The sequence below is a fragment of the Oryctolagus cuniculus genome, chromosome 5, assembly GCF_964237555.1.
Source record: "Oryctolagus cuniculus chromosome 5, mOryCun1.1, whole genome shotgun sequence".
In the NCBI taxonomy this organism is placed as follows: Eukaryota; Metazoa; Chordata; class Mammalia; order Lagomorpha; family Leporidae; genus Oryctolagus; species Oryctolagus cuniculus.
The window spans coordinates 41,207,580-41,230,233 of NC_091436.1; the positions used below are offsets into that span (position 1 = coordinate 41,207,580).

The 22,654-nt window shown below is 36.4% G+C and overlaps 1 protein-coding gene across 13 annotated transcripts in view; it reads left to right on the plus strand.

Moving 5' to 3' along the window:
• The window catches only part of PTPRK (protein tyrosine phosphatase receptor type K), a 591,026-nt gene that overhangs the window by 343,386 nt on the left and 224,986 nt on the right, over window positions 1–22,654 (plus strand). For all 13 annotated transcript variants that reach the window (XM_051855347.2, XM_070073615.1, XM_070073617.1 and 10 more), the window contains exon 7: window positions 7,236–7,529. In XM_051855347.2, the coding sequence (XP_051711307.1) occupies window positions 7,236–7,529 (294 nt within the window). The remainder of the gene's footprint in view (window positions 1–7,235; window positions 7,530–22,654) is intronic.

Below are 22,654 nucleotides of genomic sequence, written 5' to 3' on the forward strand. Positions count from 1 at the left end.
GTTAGCTTTTTGTGTATTTTCTTCTTTTTGTGGTGGTTTTTGATCCTCCCCACAAGGGTATATAATTTGTCTTTTTTTAGTGAAAATTACTAATATTCATAATTTGCATTCTTAAAGCTTCTTTGGAATGAGATTTAATAGATATATCATTACATGCTTCACCAGTTTCTTGTTGAATGTTTTTATTGTGTTTCTGCCCTAAATTCTTAGAAATGGAATTATTATGAACACATATAAAGTAATGTACACATTATTATTGCTTAGGAAATATTGATGTTTTGTTTGCAAAGGTCATTGTTACAAGTTCACTTGCTTATGAACAAAGTGTGTACTCAAATGCTCCCAACCAGTTTCCTCCTGGACACTGGTCAAACCTGTTTCAATAAACGATCACCTATACAGGAGTAACACTCTCTTGCTGACCAATCTGTGCCATTGCTGTTTGACTGATGGAAATAGGAATGATAACATGATGAGTAAGCATAGGCTGTGGATTTAATATTTTCTACCTGGTTACCTACTTACCCCTATGAAATCATGTGCCTCTACTTATGTCCTGGTTTTCAGAAGTTGTGACATAGTGTGAGTGTAGGCAGTGAGAAACACGTCCACTTTTTCTACAATTCATTGTAATCTCATCCTGGCAGCATTTATTTTTATAGTGATGATTAAAAATAAACATAAAAGATAAAAATATCTCCTAGGGACTGACATAGGGGCCTTAGGTTTGACAACATCTAAACTTTGCAATGTCTTTTTTATAGAAAACTTTTATTTATTTAATAAATATAAATTTTGACAGTACAACTTTTGGATATAGCAGTTCTTCGCCCCATAATCACCCTCCTAACAGCAAACCATCCCATCTCCTACTCCCTCTCCCATCCCATTCTTCATTAAGATTCATTTTTAGGCCCGCGCCACAGCTCACTTGTCTAGTCTTCCACCTGCAGCACTGGGGTACCCCGGGTTCTTGTCCCGGTTGGGGCGCCGGATTCTCTTCTGGTTGCTCCTCTTCCAGTCCAGCTCTCTGCTGTGGCCCGGGAAGGCAGTGGAGGATGGCCCAAATGCTTGGGCCCTGCACTCACATGGGAGACCAGGAGGAAGTACCTGGCTCCTGGCTTTGGATAGGTGCAGCGTGTAGCGCACGCACCAGCCACAGTGGCCATTTGAGGCATGAACCAAAGGAAAAGGAAGACCTTTCTCTCTGTCTCTCTCTGTCTCTCTCTCTCTCTCTCACTGTCTAACTCAGACTGTCAAAAAATTCATTTTTAATTATCTTTATATACAGAAGGTCAACTCTATACTAAGTAAAGATTTGAACAGTTTTCACCCAATGTCTTAGCCATAACTTTGATTAGTGTAAGCTGATGAGTCACCTGACTGATATGATTGGAAAAAAATCGGATTGATTGATTTTGATAGGAATTTTATTGTAATTTTAGACTAAAATATATTAAAATCACAATTGTGTATGTATCAATTAAAAAAACTATGTTTTAATTGTGTCATTGCATAGATATTAAATATAACAATACCAACTTATAAAGAAATTTTATATAAAAAGTCTATTTAAACAAAATTTTTAGAAATTGCTGACTTTATCATTGATATGAGCAAAAATCATGACACAATATCCATGAAAGTGAACAGAAACCTATTTGGCTCCCTAAGGAACTTGTTAGGAATATAAATTTAAGTATCAAAAGATAATAGAATGCAAATCATGAAAGAACATTGTTATAAATATGTCTGGGTTACAGCTCATAAACTGCAACCGCTGGAGAAACATTGTTGAATAAATCTGAAACTTTCAAATGCATATTTTGTATTTTAACATCTAAAGAAAATTGTAACTCATATTGTCACATATATGACAATATATATCTATGGAAAATGAATCATGAAAAATCTGATCTCCATTTCTTATGTGATCGAAGGTTATTTTCATGTTCATCAGTGATATTGTTTCAGGATTCTTGACTCACTCAAGTGCCATTAAATTACTTTGTTATACCATTGAAGTATAATTTACAATCATTTAAAAATTATTACCGGGTAGCTTGCCACATAAATATGTTAACTGTATCATACAATGTTTCAAACTTCCTTCTCTCAGTCTTTTTTATGTCCATTCTCTTTATTGGAACATCCACCAGATTATAGCAATGAAACTTAAGCGAGAAGTATGAAGTTAGTGCATTTGTTATTTAACAAAGAGCCAGAACTGGATTAGTATTTCAGTGAGAAGGATAATAACGAAATACAATAAATTAAAATTTGAAGTGATCCATTCTTTTACCCAAATGGCATCAAAATAAGAATTAAAAATTGTTTCCAACATGTAAATATTCTAAGGTGAATATTTTTGAGAATTTAGACGTGGTAACTAGGAATGGTTTCTCTGGTAGTCAATTTATCATTTCTATTTTCATTTCTTTTTACAGCAAATAAATTATTTGCTCTTTTGTAATTTCCACTGCTGTGAGTTTTAGGTGAATTACTTTCTGTTCGTAAGTGATGTGTTCCAAATGTACTGTTCTATGGAATTTCTGAGTATTGCCTTATATGGAAAAATATTTATATAGGTGATTAAATAATTTTAAATAATATGTCCTGAATTTCTCATATGGGCCCTAAATGCAACCATAAGTATCAAAATACATGGAAAGGAGAGAGATTTGAGTCCAGTCAGAAGAGTAGGCAAAGTGAGTAATGAGGCAGAAAATAATAAGACCACAAGACAAATAATACCAGGAGTTGCTGAGAGTGGAAGAGGCAAAGAATGAATTTCCTTAGAAGCTTTGGGGCAAGGATGGCCTTCGGACACCTTCACTATGATCCAGTGTTACTGCCTTCAGATTTCTGGCTTCCTAGACTGTGAGAGACTAAGTTTCTGTGGGGTTGAGCTGCAAGTTTGTGTTATTTTTCACAGCAGCCATCAAAGTCTAATGAAATAGCATTGCCTACATCTGCAATAGGAGGGTTAAACTAATGATACTTTATGTCAAGTCCTCATTGACAATAAGTAAAACAGCCATGATGAAGTAGGACTGAAGCTTGTTTAGTATCTGTTTGGAAAAATGAATAAATGTTATTTGCCTTGCATTTACTTTGTTACTGACTTTTTCTGTCTTTATGGCTTCTTTTTCTCATTTTGCATTTTATTAATTAACTGGATCATCTAACTGACACATGTGTTTGTAGATTAACTGTATCTCCTAAGCCATACATGTTTGTGAATATGGGAGAAATTGGATAAGAATCTACTTCCATAATGATCTACTTAATTTCAAGACACCTTTAAGAATTATTTGAAAAATAAAAACAAATAAAGCAATTTGAATATATAATTGGAATTTTATAGTAGGTTCAGTTCTAGAATAATGAAAGTAAGTCATTAATTGAAAATTAATTGGTAACACCAGCAACGTTTATCTTGTATTTTGAGGATTGCATGCTTCAGCTGATACCGAGTATGCAGTTGGGATTTATTGGCATAGTGGCTCTAGGTCTGAAAATGTATTAAGTTATGGAAAATATTAATATTGCTGCAGAACAATTACTTGTTCATTTGCTACCTGATTAAAATTCATGCATAATTTATTGAAATGAATAGAGATTTTTGTAAATAAGACTCCATTTCTCAAGGGCCTGAAAACAAAATATGTATGCTAATCTAAGGCTACTTTTTACCTCCAGTGTAGAACATTTAGTCTGTATCAGTATATTAGTCTCAGTGCAAGGCTTTACTTTTTACACTTGCTGTTAATCAATGTATATACATCTAAGACACTCTTCACATTGCCATAGTTCCAAAATTGAGCTATTGCTTTGATTGTTGGACTGTCTCTTACCCCTTCTTTTGCGTGACCACAGGGAGTGAGATGTGAAAGCGATTAGAGTGTATTGCTGTCCTTCTTTATGCTAAGAACCTGTTATATCATACTGTTTTCTTCACTTACATATACTACTAGTGTTGAATATTAATTTCTGATTTTAAAATATGTATGTTCTCTTGGAAAACAAAGAAAAATACTATCACAGGGCGTTGATGTATTTAGAACTGTAGTCTTTTAAAATTCTTCAAACAGTGCATAGTTAACCAACAAAGAATTTGTAATGCAAAGTTAAGTTATAGATTCTGATTTACTCCGATATTACTGTGTATTTTTTGCTTGAAAACTAGGCCTGTTGATTCCAAATTTCATTTTTTATATGTAGCTTCCTTGAACATATAAATCATGGGAGAAACAGTATGCTTTATTATATTCTTATTTCTAATACTTGTGCATTGTTATAGACTTTTCCTGGTATTTTTCTCCATTCCATCTTCTGCTCTCTTGTTTCCTGTTTATTTTTCATGGCAAGAGTATGTGGGGTTTTGGTAGAATGGATTTAACATGTGAAACACATACATATAAAGTAAGGTTTCAGAATACCTATAGCCAAGGTTTGTGACTTATATTTTATTTGAAAATCATTTCTGTTTGTACTTCATGTCAAATAGCCGATCTCTTCAGGTCATTGTTGTGTTGTAAAATAAGCAAAGTAGGGCCAGCACTGTGGTGCAGCAGGTTAAAATCCCAGCCTACAGCACCAATGTCCCATGTGAGCGTTGTCTCAAATCCCAGCTGCTCCACTTCCCATCTAGCTCCCTGCTAATGCACCTGGGAAGGCAGTGGAAGAGGGCCCAAGTCCTTGGACCCCTGTACCCACGTGGGAGACCTGGAAGAAGCTCCTGGCTCTTGGCTTCAGATCAGCTCAGCTCTGCTCTGGCCATTGAAGCCATTTGGGGAGTGAACCACCAGATGGAAGTTCCCTCTCTCTCTCTTTGTTTCTGTCTCTGTCTCTCTCTCTCTCTGTCACTCTGTCTTTCAAATAAATAAAATAAATCTTTAAAAAAAACGAGTGAAGCATTGCTACTCTCAGATGACTAATTTAGTGAGCTGGGAATTCAGGATTGTTTCCCATTTAAATTAGTTGATATATGAGCCGTCTGGAAGGAGAACAAATGTTGGACAAATGTGGCAACTCAGTTTATCCACAACACACAGAATGCTTCTTAAAGTATATGTAACTTTTAGATAGACTGGAAAGAGATTTGCATTTTTCCTATTACATTCATTTTTCTTTTCAGTTGCATTTCAGCTTAGTTTTAGGGACTAGTTTAATTTTCCTTTTCTACCAAAACTTTTAAAAATTCTCAATTTAAATGGTATTAAATAAGTATTAAATAAGTTTGTGGAATTTGTGGTGTGAAATGCTTAGTTCTATCCTATTTTTGCTGATAAGTGAAAACGAAGCTTAGATTGTTTTTATTTAAACTTTTTCCTTTGAGAATAATTCTGTATTGAATTCAGTTGTGAAATTGAAATAGTTGACTGGTTACACAATTTTGACTCTTTATTACAAAGCAGCAAGTAGAAAACAGTTTTATGTTTACATTTTACAAAGGTCCTATGGAGAATTACTTTTCTATAGAAGTAAAAAAAAATTTAAATGTATACTAGTACAGTTTATAGAACATGTGAGTTTTATTTGGATTTTACACAGGAGAATCACAAGATCATATGGTTCTACTGTAAACTCGTTTGAAAGCTATTGCCATAAAGAGCTGTATTTGAGGGGAGTACCTTACATTATTCAAGTGGTTTGAGATAGAAAAAAAAAATGTTAGCTTGACCTGTTATTCTTCATCATAATATTCTGTTTGATTTTTCCATAACTCTCAGTTTAAAATAAGGATTTTATTGATATGCTGTTACTGTGTCTCCTTCACAATATTGCATGTGTAGCCAGTATGTAGAACTTTCTAGCAGTTTATACTCAATAAATATTTGTCATGTGACCTTTTAGGCCATATTCTTGAAGAGTACCGCACCCTGCAGAAATCTAGACCAGCTAGTCTTACCACTTACTAGGGATGCTTATAATTCAGAGGCTTTTTAGGTGGAAACTAGAGTTGTAATCAGCCAGACTTAAAAAGCATACTAGAGGCTTCAGTGAAAAATTCGTTTTTCATGTAAACTGGCAAAAGAAAGCAAAACCTTCTATGAGCTTTGCTTTTTCTTTTCTCTTTTGCATTGTATCTTTCTGTTCAATGTATTATTATTAAAATGTAAAATCTAGTTTGAAAGTTACTGTGTGTTCCTAACTTGCCTGTGAGTGCATTTTCTCCAGTCCCCACTACCTATGGTAGATCAGGGTGAGGCAGTATTGAGTGGTTGCAGTTAATAAGTGTGCAGTGCTCTCTTAAAATTGTATTTAAATAAATTTTTAGCAATTACACCATTATTAACATTTTCATTTAAAGTCTTTTAACTTCCCTGAGAAGTGTGAGAAATGTTCTAGAAATTCAAAGAAAACCTAACTTGATCACAATGTACTGATTAGAACTTCATTGCATATCATTCCCGGTGAACAGACCCTACCCACAGAGCTAGGTCTGTGAGTTGTATGAAGTGTCTTACTTTGGGTACATTGTTGTGAATGGGTAAAGAAATGCTCTGAGGCATCCTTGAAACACTAAAATAATGTTTACCAAAGTATCTTCCAAGCAAAATATCTTAAGCTATCCAAAATTAAGTCCTTCCACATGTGAGTTGAATGTCCTATGCATTGCCTTACCCTGTGCAATTCCCAAAGACCAGTGATGTGTGGTGATTTGTGATTTTGCCCAGGTGTGAATTTCCGTTTTTTACACTCTGAGGTGGGTATGTGGGAACTAGTCAGGACCTAGCATCAGCTTCCAGTTCAGCTTTTGCTATATTGTCTTCTTTTATGCACCTTTCTGAACTCTGGAAAATTTTAAAGAGCAATACAAAACAAAACCAAAATAAACAGTTGGCTGTATTTCATGAATGAAATCAGTATCAAAGATCAGCTCTATTCTGTTCAGATTGCTAATCAGAGCTATCTAGCTCTAAACATTTTTTTCTTTATTTTCCTTGTTCACTGTGTCTTTACAAGTTTGTCTCCTGGAGAGGAATGTTTTTAATAAAATGAATCTTGTGCTAAGTTAAAATGTTCTTAAACCAACCTCTCACACATTATCTTCTCTTTAAAAGTGCAGTTGCCAGACCACTCATGTCCTGGTATTCTTTCAAATATTTATCATGTGATCCTAAATAAATCAGTCATTAAGACTTTAGACTCTGGGAGATATTCATATATTGGTATATTATGAGGCTTTAGAGTTTTAAGTAATTGGAGTTCATACTCTTCTCTTGTAGAACCACCAAGACCCATTGCTCCTCCCCAGCTGCTCGGTGTTGGGCCCACCTATTTGCTGATTCAACTAAATGCCAACTCCATCATTGGCGATGGTCCCATTATCCTGAAAGAAGTGGAGTACCGAATGACATCCGGATCCTGGACAGAAACCCATGCAGTCAATGCTCCAACTTACAAATTATGGCATTTAGATCCAGATACTGAGTATGAAATCCGTGTCCTGCTTACAAGACCTGGTGAAGGAGGAACAGGGCTCCCGGGACCTCCGCTGATCACCAGAACCAAATGTGCAGGTAAGACTGAATGGCAGGCCCTCCTAACATGTGAAGAACCTCACAGAGGATGCCTAATATTAAAAGTTCTCTTTATTTAAAGTATGATATAGTCATACTTGTGAAAGAATTCCTGAATTAGGTAAGTCATTATCTTGATTGTGTCATTTGACATATTACAGAGCAATGTGAATGCTTCTGTATTGTTATTTTGGTATTGTTATGACTCAAAATTCTTATATTGTAATTTTGATGAACGTGCTATGTCCTGGAAACTCAGGTGTAGGTGAAAGTATGATTGAGAGAGAAGACTTTTTGAATTAAAGCAAATACTGATTGCCTTTTTACTATGTGGAAATTGTATTCCTTAATAATTTTGTTGCAGTCAGTATGCAGAGGCCAGACCTTATAACATAGATAGGAAAAGTTACTCTGGACAATACCTTGATGAGATTACTATTCTATTTAGTAAATCCTGTTGTTGAGGATTAGCTCAGTGACATCAGCTGTAAAACAGAGAAGTTTTCCTTACATTTTTTTTCCTTTCATCTTTAAGATTTGTCATTGTCCTCCCTATGCCTGACACAAAACGATTAAAATAGAAGCATATGGAGAGCACAAAAGGATAAACTAAAATAAAAAGTAATGTATAGTCATATATCCTAGCTATTTACTATGCCATATTATTATAATGGAAAGAATGGTTAGCTATTTATTAAAAGTAACTAAATAATTTCATCTAAGTTGATTTCTTTTTTATTACATTGTTTATTATTGAAAATATTTTTGTTGTTTAAAGATGCATTGTGTATCTATCCAGCATTATATTGAAGTATCTGTCACTTTACATGGACCTATATGTCTTCCTTTTTATTGAGTACATGTTTATTCTTGAATACTTAATGTGTTAGTTTATGAAAATGAAAATTAAAATTGTGGGGGAATCTATGCTAACATAAGTACCTGTAAAATAGCTTTTGTTTTTGAACATCTGTTCATAATTTGTAATACTGTTAGGCTAGTCACTAAGAATGCTGATCTACAATTAAAGCAAAGTCCATCTAATTAACAGTTATAGTGTAACACTTAACTATTTTTTTAATCTAGAAAAATTCATTTTTCATGTAAACTGGCAAAAGAAAGCAAAACCTTCTATGAGCTTTGCTTTTTCTTTTCTCTTTTGCATTGTATCTTTCTGAATTGTGAGACCACATGGAACCTTAAGAATAATTATAAATACTTTGTAACCACATGTTTGTGTGAGATACTCATTTCACATAAGTATCAGTTATAAAGGAACAATGATTATTTTCTACCTTTCAGAAATTCTCATTTCATTTCACACCACAAAGTCACAGTTTTACTAGGTATTAATAAAAGAGTGAATTAGTTACTGTTTACTATATTTAAAATTTCATTTTGATGTATTTTAGTGATTGACACTTATGTCAATAGCAAATTTTTTTTTTAAGATTTATTTATTTATTTGAAAATCAGAATTACACAGAGAGAGAAGAGGCAGAGAGAGAGGTCTTCTGTGCATTGGTTCACTCCCCAGATGGCCGCAATGGACAGAGCTATACCGATCCGAAGCCAGGAGCTTCTTCCGGGTGTCCCACGTGGCACAGGGGCCCAAGCACTTGGGCCGTCTTCCACTGCTTTCCCAGGCCACAGCAGAAAGCTGGATTGGAAGAGGAGCAGCAGGGACTAGAACCGGCGCCCTTATGGGATGCCAGCGCTCCAGGCCAGGGCATTAACCCACTGTGCCACAGCGCTGTCCCAATAGCAAATATTGTTTACTTGGAGAAGTTTGTGAATAGTTTTCTGTAAAATTTATTCATTGATTTTATTTATGTATTTAAATGAATACATCTGTTATTTTTAAATGAAAAATATATTTTTTCATTTTAATAAAATAAAAAATATTTTTATAGTTAAATATCAATTGATGCTATTCTAGAACCAACATTGGAAGTGCAGCTATCATGATATCTTGTATTCACATCAAACTGTAAGTTTGAAATAGTATGATTCTAATTTTGTAGCTTGTGAATTTAAGACTTGGGGAGAAAAACATGATAATCAATGGCTTGTCCAGTGCAAGAATGCCAGGTAGCAAGGGCCTAACCCCATTTTTTCCAGTACTTTAAAAACCTTGGATCTTTTCCATTTTAATGCTACCATTGTGATCCACTGCCTTTTGCGATGGTGTATTATGAATAGATTAAAGAACAGCAAAATCTGGGAGGCATGTACAATTTAAAAAATGGAGTCTGTGTGGCTAAATGAGACCCTGAGAAAGCATGCCTTAATGTTTACAACTTTACTTTTCTTGAAAACACGATAAATTCTTTTGAACACTCCAATATATGCTGTGTTTTAAATACTTCAAACAGTTAAAGAAGTGTCAAAAAGTGCCTTACTTTATTATTTTCTAAAAATGTCCTGCCTGGTTGCCAAAGCTATGTTTTTGTTGTTGTTGTTGTTTGGTTTTCTTTCTAAAGTACATTAAAACCATTTGGTAAGGCAATTACCAGCTTCAGGAACTCTTAAGTTAGGAGAGGTAGTAATTACAGCCTCTGGTGAGTGAAGCCACCTACGCTTGCCTCATGCTCTTCTGTGAACCTGAGGGGTATGATTTTCACCTGTTAGTTTACATCTCACCCATGTTATTGTTTAGACAATGTTTCTTATGGTATTTTACAAATTTTTAAAAAGGGATATTAAATGGGAAGTAATTAAAAAACTCTATTGAACAATCAGAGAAAGTGAGCTTTTTTTTTTTTTTTTTTTTTTTTTTTTTTTTTTTTTTCCGTGTGTCTATTTCCTCTGGGTATGCCATCTGGTACAGAAGCTAAGAAAATAAAGTTTCCCTTTCTCTTATTAAATGGAAATAAAATATGCCATCATCAGAAATCGTCTGCATTGGATGTTCTGACAATTGCATGTTAACGTTGCTCTTTTACATTGCCTTCTGCTGCTGGGTAAGCCATTGTGGAGCAGTTTTATGATTAAATGACATTTTAGCAACATCTCCCTCATAAGGTGGGTCAATAGTTCAGAGTGTCCAGAACGTAATGTATTTACATAGTTGGGGAAACTACTCTGCACACTTACACTGAAGTTCAACACTCTTGGCAGTGGCGGTTTTCAGTGGAACATGCAGGACTATAATGCAAGGAAAAAGAAAGTAGCAGTTTTACATGTAAGCAAATACTTAAAATGCTTTTTTTTCAGTCCTAAATCCAAAACTGGAACAACAACAACAACAACAGCACAACAACAGAAAAGCCACTGGTCAGAAATGAAATTTTGGTTTTTATGTTGTAGCTTCATCAACAACATGGTAACACATACTGTTACTTTTGTCCAAGATAGTTATTAATCACAAAGACTTACTGCCATTGACACTAAGCATAGAGGTTAAAACAAACATCTCTTCTGAATTGTTTAGTTTAACCATAGAAGAATTAGTTACAATTTGATGTCAAACTAAGGCTTATATCAGTACATGTTTCAAAATTTAGGCAATGCTATCCTAATTAAAGTTAAGAAAACTAATAGTAAAAAGTCATAAGAGAAGTACAGGAAAATAGTTCTTAATTTCCTAAAGATCTAAAAGACTAAAATCTTGGCTGAGATTCCTTTCTTTTTATTGAGTAGTTATCTGATTTAGTTTTTCATATTGTGCAGAGAATATTTGTGTGAAATATATTTATCTATTCAGAAAATCTTTTGTTGGCTTCTTTTTTTGTTTACAGTGTTGGATTAGGTCTTCAAAGCTCTACAGGCGTTGCTTTGCAAATAAGCCACTTGTCCTCAGGAGGGATAGACATATAAATAAAAACTAAAATGAATAGAAGGAAAAACAGAGGAGACTGCATGTTTAACCCAGTTGTAAACATTACTGATGTTTTTTGGGTTCTGAATATAGATGGGTTCAGTGAATCACTGGCTAACTCTGGACTTGTGGTATGATAAAAACTGGCAGATAAGCCATGGTTAGTTCTGACATGATTCAGCTGTTATCTAGCTAGTTTTATGATGCAGCCTGAGACTAATGGATTTGCTTTTAGAAAGATCACCCCATCTCTGTGGAAGAGGAGTTCGCGTTAAGGAAGGACTGTAGGCAGAGAGACCATGAAAACATGCCTTTAATAATACACACACTACACACACAAACACACACATACACATACACACACACGAGGGAACTTCAAAAATTACCTGGAAAAATGGAGTTAAAGGATAAATTAATTTTGGTGCAAAAAAAAATGAAATCTATATGTATGAGTGGCTTCCATAAAGTTTGTGGAATGCATATTATCAAAAACTCTACACAGATAAATATGTGTTGTTTACACTCTTCTTTACTGATCTAAGAATAGATTGGTATTATGAAATTAATTAAGTTCCTGGAAAATACTATCATTCCTAGTAATCAAGAAAGTTTTTTTTCAACAGAGATGTTATTAATTGTAAGTGATCTAACTTACTTTATTGCTTTTGAATTACTTTCCTTTCCAAATATGTACATTGTCCTATATCATTAATTCTCATGCAAATCACATGTTATAATTGCCTGAGACCAGCTCCAGCCAGTCCAGGTGCCCCAGTGTGTGACAAGTGTTGGGGCTCAAAGAAATGAGCGACACACTCACAGCAAGGCTGATGGCAGGGCTCTGGCTCTCGAGCACCAGACTTTATTTTTATATCATAAGTCAAATAATGATTCTTTTTTCTCACAATAACAAGTCTGTTGTCCATTTTTTTTCTAATTATAATTTCTTTGATTTCCAAGGGCATATTCAGAGCATGGGTTACAGTCACAGACAGGTGCGAGATAATGGGCTGCCCACACATGCCAAGGCCCGGAGTGCTGTCGAGCTATGCAGAAATTGGCTACATAAGCTAGAATATTACTTTCATAATCTAATCTTTATAGGAAGCCCCAAGTTCAAAGCAGGCCCTTTATAAATGCATCCCCTCTTTGCAGTTTTTTCTGTAATTCTAATTTCTTTATTGCACTTATTTAAAGGTTCACTTAGATCTATTCTATAGTTTTGACATCCTAACCATTGCTATATTTGTAGTACATATTGAATTAAAGCTTTAGTAACATTTATCTTTATACTAGAGGGAAATATCTTTTGATTCTTTTCCACAAACAGCTCAACTTTTAAAGCATTAACCCTTCTCCTATGTTAGCATTTGATTTGATTAGAATTTACAAAGCAATGAGCATTTGGGGGATAAGGAAATAGGAGTACTTCCTAAAATTAGGAATAATGATTAGCAATCATTAGCAGGACCACCAGGAAGCTCCGGCTTTCTTATGCAGGGTCTTGTTCCCAACAAACCTAAAACCACCAAGAGACCTCAGCTGTCCTTCTCACGCCTTGCTGAGACAGACCTTCTGCTGTGACCTTGTCAGCCAGCTGAAGTTGCCTTGGCCTCGCCATATAATACATTATTTTACAGGGGAATATCTTAGAATATTGGAAGGAGGTTCAGGAGGTGGAGTGTATTGGAAGGGACATCTGTTCATTTAACAATTTTATGGAGGGTCTGAGATGTACACATTGCCATTTTCAGTGTAAATCAAGTCTACACTTGACAGTCCAGTGTTAGAATTGCAATAAAAATTAACATATAGTGATACTATAAAACTACAGAATACCCCAGAAATCTTGAGAAGTGAGGGAGAATTTCTGATCAAAAATATTGTTTCTCACTCATTGTTGACTTTTCTTGATAGAGCTGGATTAGTTCCTGTGATAAATAAAGAACCTATGGCCTCATCCCTAATTGCTGTGAAATCCTGTATAAAACACTTTCCTGCCAGTAGTCACTGCAGGTTGATTTGCCTTCTTGCTTTCTTTTGAACCACACTACAGAAATCTGTGCAGACAGATGGAGATATTAAAAAGAAGATACAATTCATGTCCTAATTTATGTCTTCAAACTAATTGCATGTTTTCTTAATATCTGTGATATAGGGATCATAAAATATATTCTAAATTCCATGGAGAGAGGGAGAGAGAGAGAGAGACTTATCAAGGAATCAATATCTGTATAGTCTACAAATGATCTATAATGCTAGGAGTTCCCAGCGTAAGAGTTGTGAAAGTTAAACAAATATGAAACCATCTCAGTCACTACCATTTTAAAATTTTTCCCTCAGGAGCTAGTCATACCTCAGTTCAGGGCACATTTCCTTGTAGGTGATATTATATCATCAGTTGCAATGTAATTAACTTTACTAAATAGAATTGGTTGGTTTTCAGCTTAAAATGGCCTCATCTGACTAACTTTCCTGTGGATAAGCATTTGCTAACCAGTGAAAACGACACTGTATTTATTCTTCCATAGTACTTTACCACATGTTGAGCTGTTAACTGTATCATTAAGTAGTCTTTTTATTGGCTTCATTTGTTTTTATTGAATTTTGCAGAGTACAATAAAGCCGACAGGTGGAAATGATTTGAATAACAGCATTAGTCTTATGAAGTGTCTTGGGTTTCCCCTGAAGTCCTATGACTTTTACTTGCTACCAAGTAATGGAAAGGCTTTATAAATAAAATGATGTGTTAATAAATGATCGAAATGAAATGACACAGGAGGGCTTGGCAAAGCAAATGACCTAGATAGAATTAGAAGAACTTGGGTCACAAAAGCAATCCTTCAAGGATATATTCCTTATGAAGATGAGTTTAGGGCCGGCACTGTGGCACAATGGTTAAAGCCCTGGCCTGAAGTGCTGGCATCCCATATGGGCGCCAGTTCTGGTCCTGGTATTCCTCTTCCAATCCAGCTCTCTGCTATGGCCTGGGAAAGCAGTGGAAGATGGCCCAAGTCCTTGGGTCCCTGCACCCACGTGGGAGACCTGGAACAAGCTTCTGGCTCATGGCGTCAGGTTGGCTCAGCGCCAACTGTTGTGGCCATCTGGGAAGTGAACCAGCGGATGGAAGACCTCTCCCTCTGTCTCTACCTCTCTCTATAACTCTTTCAAATAAATAAAATCTTTTTTTTTTTTTCCTCTAAAAAGAAGATGAGAATAAGAGACCCAGCCTGTGGGCTTAGACATTCCCTTGCTGGTGCCAGTGTAGTCACAATAATTAACAGACTTGATACTGATGTCCTTCACCTCTACTCAAAGAATCAGCCTCGGCTTTCAGTTGTCATTTATTTTTGGAATTCACTTATCCAGATCCATCCTAGTGATAATTAGGATCTTAGGAGACTGTTGGTCATTCTGTGTAGTTTTGGATGGAAAAAAATGACATTGCTTGATTGTGTCTAATGATTTTCATTGCATAATTTGAATTTTACCTAAATTTGAACCTAAGATCTTGAGCTTAGGATCTCTCTTTCTGGTCATCCATTTCTTTATACAATTTACAGCCTTATTATAGCTAATAATTGTTGTAGGGTTACTTCTTCCTTCCTTTTTCCTCTCCACAAACCTTCATGTGAACTGAAGGAAAATTGAAGGAAAGAGATAGTGACTAAATTCTAATTTTGATTCTTGAAAGTTATATATCATGAACCCAATAGAAAATGAACTTCAAATTGCAGATATGTTTGCCTTTTATGTCACTGTAAGTAAAATCACTGAAAATTCAGCTGTCACTACATATGATACGGCCTAGAAATCATCGAGTCATGTCCATTTATTTGTGTTAGTTAAATAGTTTCAATGAAGTTGAGTTTAAATAATTCATCTTTCATTTTTTTGCCATGTTATGATTTTATACCACTACATAATCCTTTTCTACAAAAAAAATGAAAAAGCAATTCCTAAAGCAGTGATTTTTATTTATTAAATTGTTTTGAGTTTGAACTAATGCTACATGTGAACTTTTAATACTTTGTTGCCAAAAGGAAGGTTTCATTTGTTTATAAAATTGACTTTCCAGTTAAGGAAATTAGTTTTACAAATTTGAACATTGCCTAAAAATTTTTTATGGGATAATCATGGTTACAGAGATCCCTTTATAAACTTCCACATCTCTCTCTTCTAGTGATCCCTGCACCATATGTAAGTATGTGTATGTTCATTATACACGTGGCAGCTCTCTAAAACAACCTCTATGCTCCTTACATAGAGAAAATACGACAGGAGTAACATACCTGTTCTTAGGCTTGATGTTATTGGAGGTCTCAGAGTTTATGAAATTGCATGGGATTCATATACACAAATTGTTTTACAAATTATTTAATAAAAATACCAAATTTTGCAGGTAGGCCTTTTATTTAAATTCAGCTTTTTTGCATTTTTGCTTAGCATCAATAGTTTCTAATATTTGTCATGTTCACTTCATCTGTAAACATTGTGCATATGTACATGCACACTTTTTAACGAGCAGGGCTGTATATAGTAATTACATATAAGATAGGATTCATGACAAAGATCATAAAATGAGGAAAGAAGGCTATATTATTATGTAAGGATATAATTAAGTGAAAAGAAAGTTATAACTATATAGCAAAACTTAAAATACATGCATAATGCTGCAATATTTACATAACTTTTGTTTTTGTTGAGCCATTATCATTTTTATTTTTCTCCATACCCGTGGATTTTGAGTATAATACATACGCAGTATGTGTGTGTATATATATATATATATATATATACACACACACACACACACACGTTTTAAGGCTCTGTTTATTTTACCTGCCATCATTTCAACCTGTTTTTTTTTTTTTTTGTATGTGTGTTTCTACAGGATATTTTATTACATTTAATGACTGCTTGATGTTCTATTGGCTGTATATGTTTGAATTTTTGTAAATCTTCTATTACTGAGTTATTTTTAGTGCTGCAGTTAGGAACATGCATACATTTTTTAAAAAGATTTATTTTATGTGGGGCCAGAGCTGTGGTGCACTAGGTTAATCCTCTGCCTGCGGTGCCGGCATCCCATATGGGCGCTGATTCTAGTCCCGGCTGCTGCTCTTCCAGTCCAGCTCTCTGCTATGGCCTGGGATAGCGGTGGAAGATGGCCTAGGTGCTTGGGCCCTTGCATCCACATGGGAGACCAGGAAGAGGCACCTGGCTCCTGGCTTCAGATTGGCGCAGCTCCAGCCATTGTGGCCATTTGGAGAGTGAACCAAAAGAAGGAAGACCTGTCTCTCTGTCTCTCTCACTGTCTGCAACTCTACCTGTCAAATAAATAAATAAAAATCTTTAATAAAAAAAGATTTATTTTATATAGTTGAAAGTCACAGTTATGGGAGAAAGGGGACAGGGGCAAATCTTTGGTCTGCTGTTTCACTCCCTAGCTGGCTGCAACCCTCACTGAAGTCAGGAACCAGGAACTCCATCCATATCTCCATGTGAGTGTGTGAGTGGTCGGGACCCAACATTTGGGCTATCACCTACTGCTTTCCCAGGAGCAACATTAGGAGGGAACTGGATCACATGAGAATCAGCTGGGTCATAAACAAGTGCTCTATGGGATGCTTGTATCACAGGGGGCAGCTTAATCCACTATGTCACAACACCGACCCCCATTGTTTTTTACACATTAAAACACACACTACTTTCTTTTCTTTTTCTTCTCTTCTCTTCTCTTCTCTTCTCTTCTCTTCTCTTCTCTTCTCTTCTTCTCTTCTTCTCTTCTTCTCTTCTTCTCTTCTTCTCTTCTTCTCTTCTTCTCTTCTTCTCTTCTTCTCTTCTTCTCTTCTTCTCTTCTTCTCCCTTCTCCCTTCTCCCTTCTCCCTTCTCCCTTCTCCCTTCTCCCTTCTCCCTTCTCCCTTCTCCCTTCTCCCTTCTCCCTTCTCCCTTCTCCCTTCTCTTCTCTTTTCTTTTCTTTTCTTTCTATAGGCAGAGTGGACAGTGAGAGAGAGAGACAGAGAGAAAGGTCTTCCTTTGCCGTTGGTTCACACTCCAATGGCCGCCATGGCTGGCGCGCTGTCGCCGATGCACCACGCTGATCAGATGGCAGGAGCCAGGTACTTATCCTGGTCTCCCATGGGGTGCAGGGCCCAAGCACTTGGGCCATCCTCCACTGCACTCCCTGGCCACAGCAGAGAGCTGGCCTGAAAGAGGGGCAACCGGGACAGAATCCGGCGCCCCGACCGCGACTAGAACCCGGTGTGCCGGCGCCGCAAGGCGGAGGATTAGCCTAGTGAGCTGTGGCGCCGGCCTCAACTACTTTCTCAAAGTATATTATCATTGCATTTTAAACCAACAACAATGAATGTAGTCATACAGTTTTAATCAGAGAAAGTACTTTATGATTAATCAAGACCATTTCCCCTATTGATCACCATTTCTGGGCAGTTGGACTCAATAGTGAAGTGATTTGATCCATAACAAACAGCCCCTTGTTGAGAAAACAAAGACTACTCTTCATGTTGCATTTTCTTATCTATTTACACATGAGTACCTCCTGTATACTAGACACTGTCTGAGGTGCCAGACAGTCTAAGATAAAGACTGCTTGTAGTCACTGGATGTCTAGTGACTTATAAACGTGGCACTCATGTGCTCTGAGTCCTTGTTGTATGCCAGGCACTAATATAGATTCCTCAAAATACATTGGGACTCCATGAGTATATTTCCTTTTTAACTGTCTACAAAAGTTAAATAATAAACATACAAATAAATAATTATTCCAACAAGTTGTATGATAGATAAGCTTGTAGTCTGCAGTTGTTCAACAGAAACCTGAAGTAAGAATAGAATTTCATCAAGGAGCAAATGAGACTTAGTGGTTGTGAGTTAAAGTTGGGAGCTGTTAAAACATTCAAACCAGGCTTGAATACTATCAGGGAAGTAAATTGATCTCTTGTGTTGCATTTCTTCATCTGTAAGAATCAGTAATTGAACCTGCCCAATTTGATATTTGAGAGCTAATCAGAGAAGTGCTAAAACTAAGATTGTAAAATTTTCTGCTCTTTTGCCAGATGGTCATAAAATGATTTTTAAACATAAATGACATAAACTTATAAATATGTTAATTATATGTTACACAAAGGGATATGAACTCATGTTCCTATTTTAATAGATTGCCCCATTATCTATGTTCTTGAGGCTGTTTATATCTATTTTATCCATATCCTAGGGACTAATTATTTGTTACTCTAGTTCCTATCTCTTCCCAATTCTGCCTTGGGAAGTTAAAATGATAGTAGCAGTGCCACAGCGTTGAAGTTAGCTAGTACTGCATGTCAGGGATTTCTCTCACCTCCTACAACTCTTTATTTTACAGAGCCCAAAATGTGTAAATATTAAATACTTCATGCATATCACTACAGATAGCTTCAAACTGCTTATATTAGATCTGTGCATGATACATAAGATACCCTTGGTAAATATCAGCCGTTGCTATATTAAAAGTCATTTTATTATTAAAAGTCGTTTTATTAAAAATAATTTCTCTGATACTTTAACAATTACAGACATGCAGAAAATCTGAAGGTATTGTGAGGTAAACACATAGTGCTCCAATTTACTGTTTGTTGTATTTGTAATATCACATTTGTATTCACCTATCAGTCTCTCTTCATATTTTAAATTCATACATTAAAGTGTTTTATGAAAGGAAGAGTTTTTTAAAGAATTAATTTAAATTTTTATTAGCTTAAAATTATTTTAAAGAAATATATCTTTAGTGGTCATTTAAGAAAATGACTGGGCTGGTGCCATGGCTCAATAGGCTAATCCTCCGCCTGCAGCGCCAGCACACCAGGTTCTAGTCCTTGTCAGGGCGCCAGTCCTGTCCCGGTTGCTCCTCTTCCAGGCCAGCTCTCTGCTGTGCCCAGGAGTTCAGTGGAGGATGGCCCAAGTCCTTGGGCCCTGCACCCATATGGGAGACCAGGAGAAGCACCTGGCTTCTGGCTTCGGATCAGCGTGGTGCGCTGGCTGCAGCGCGCTGGCCACAGTGGCCACTGGAGCATGAACCAACGGTAAAGGAAGACCTTTCTCTGTCTCTGTCTCTCTCTCTTTCTCTCTCTCTCTCTCTCACTATTCACTCTGCCTGTCAAAAAAATAAAAAATAAAAAAAAAAAAGAAAATGATTGAAAGGAGATTTCAGGGAAATTAGAAGGCTGTTAGTTCAGTGTAGACAAAAATTGATCAGTGCCTGAACTGAGTCAGTGGAGGTAAAAATTTCAGTGAGGACGCAGGGTTAAAAGGGACTTGAGAGATGCCGTCAGGAAAACTTGGTGACGCACTGAGAATTCTGGCTTGGAAAGTTAAAGTATAGTGACAGGTTCTGAGTCGGAGAGGTAAGACGCTTGGGAAGTCTTAGAAGAGTCTCAGTGTTTATTTTGATCCATGAGAGTGTGGGTAGGCAGTGTTTCAATAGAGAGGGCAGAGAACAGAATGGACAATTGTAAGTGTCATTGCTGTTTTTTCCTGGTGTGCGGGTCATTTGTATGTTATAATTACTTTGAGTTGAAAATTGAAGTGCCTTTCAAGCTTATTTTTTTTTGCAAAATTATATTCTACTTTAGAGGAAATTATATTGTATACTTGAGAATCTTATTGCATGAACTATTCTGATTACTGAAGCTTTCCTCCTTACAAGGGGAAGATGTTAATGATTTTATATAGAAATAACTTGAAAATACTCAGTAGTTTGTTGTATGTTTACAAAGTACTTAAAGTGTTCAGATTATGTGAGGCAAGATAAATTCTTAAAGAAAAGAGGTTTATTCAGCTCATAGTTTTGGAGGTTTAGGGTCATGGCACAGGTAATCATTCAGTTCTGATGATGGCCTTCTTGCCAATGAAGTTCGGAGATGGCCCTGGTATCACATGGCAAGAGGAAGATAACAGTGCCTCTTCTTAGAAAGCCACTGCGAATCAATCAGAAAGGTTCCCTTCTAATGATATGATCGAATCCTATGCACTTTTCAGTGTCTCCACTCCTGAACACCACAGTTGGGTTTTGTCTCCATGCATTGCTATTAACAATGACTTTAAGGATTAATCTCCTGCCTGAGTGCAGGGATGGACAGGAGACAAAATATATTCAAACTACAGCACCATGCTTCCTGTAGATTCATTAGATTGTATTGTTGAATTGTCACCTATAAGTGTACTATAAGTATTCTCTATAATGTGCAGCTTAGAGTACTACTATGCTAAGGACAGAATCAACATGGGATTTAGTGTTGTTTTTTCAATACTGAGCTCTTTGTCAATCTTTGGCATACCTGCAAGGTACCTGATGTGTGCTGGGTTCACTTCTATCTTCTTGCCCATTTTGCTGTCTTACCTCCTATTGAAATATGCACATTCTGCCTTTCTCATCTCAAAGATTCATGGTGCTCATATGCCACACAGATGTTCTTTACATATCTCCACAGGATGAAAGGAGAGGGGCATGAGCATATGAACCAGTGATTAACAGTATCACTGCTGTGCACATTTGTGATTCTAATATTGAACAAATAGACCGTTATAGCAACTTATTTTTTGAAGTTTGTATCATATTCTACATTTGAGTGCTTTGATAATGAACTGAAATAATTAGCCTGATTATTTAAATCTTCAAATCAGAAGCTTTTGTAAGGCAAACCTAAATATTTAGACTTCCATAAGGATTGTCACTAGAGCAAAGGAAATCACCTTTTTATGTTTCAATGAAGAGCAGAAATAATTATTTCTACTGTCATATTTTAGTGACATGTTCTTCTAAACTAAAAAGTAGGTCATCAAGACTGAGTTATTTATTACAGGAACAGCAGTTCAAATAGCATATTAAAAAATGATTCCATAGTTGCCTTTTTTTTTAAAGGTAGGGAAAATATTTAGTGATTCATTTCTTAAGCTGTTCCAGGCTTACAAGATAAAATTATTTATATTGGATAGGTTAATTTGATCCTACTTTTGTTGTTGATCTCTTCCTGTCAGTGGTAACACAGTGAGAATTTTACAAATAATCAGTAAGTCTTTATTAAAGACTAGTCAGATTGTCTATTTGTACACAATTTTAGTGAAATGGTTCTCAAAATGCATTCAAAGGTTAATCAATTCCTTTATTATATTTTTTGAATATTTGTTTATTTATTTATATGAAAAGTAGGGTTACAGAGAGAGAGGGAGAGACAGAGACAGATACGTTCCATCACCTGGTTCACTACCCAAGTGGCCATAAGGCCTGGGCAGGCCAAAGCCAGGAACCTGCAGTTCCATCTAGGGTTCCAGTGTGGGTTCAGGCACACAAGGACTCGGTCATCTTCTGCTCCTTTTGCAGGCACATCACATTAGCAGGGAGCAGGATTGGAATTTGAGCAGCCAAGGACTTGAACTGATGCCCATCTGGTGTGCTAGTGTGGGAAGCAGCAGCTTAACCCATTGTGCCTCAATGCCCCATTATTATATTTTAAAGAAATTAATGTCACCATTATTATGGAACTGATTCTAAAAGAAGTTAAATTTGACAGTCTAGTGACCTCCTGGAAATATGTTTTTTAAAGAATCTTGTATATATGTGTACATGTATATACTCTTATAACAATAAAATAAAAATGGGATTGTGGGGAGCAACCTGGACTGGACTGAGTTACTGGAATTAAGACTTATTCTATGCATCTGCTCTCCCACAATATGGCGCTGGGAGAGGAGGCAACAGCTTCTACCCAGCTGCCTCTCACCAACTTGACAAGCTGCAGGAGCTGCTCCTGATTGGAGGAGAGCAGCGTACTCGGCGTGTGGGTAGCAGAGTTGGGATTGGCGGAAGAGGACTATAAAGGAGGAGAGAGATGGCATGCACCAGGAACATCTAAGGGGAACATCTATCTGAAGGAACACCTGAGCAGCCCCCGAGAGAGCCGGCTGGCGGTGTGCCGCTCCCCTGCGGAAGTGGGGAAAGTGGCCAGGGGGAACCGCCCTTCCACGGAGGTGGAAGGGACGATAGCCAACCCGGGAAGAACCAGCAGCAAACCTGGGGAGGGCCGAGCAGACAAAAGAACAGCGCAGGGTCCTGTGTCATTCCTCCACGAAGACGGGGAGCGACATGGGATAATGTTACTTTTATCTTAAATTTATGGTCAAGAATTGATCTGATGAAGAAATTATTCCAGAATTTAAAATATTCTTCTGTAAAACAAGAAGGTTATAGCATTTTAATACACAAATCATCAAAGGTCTTGAATAATCGAGAAACAAATGACTACCTGCA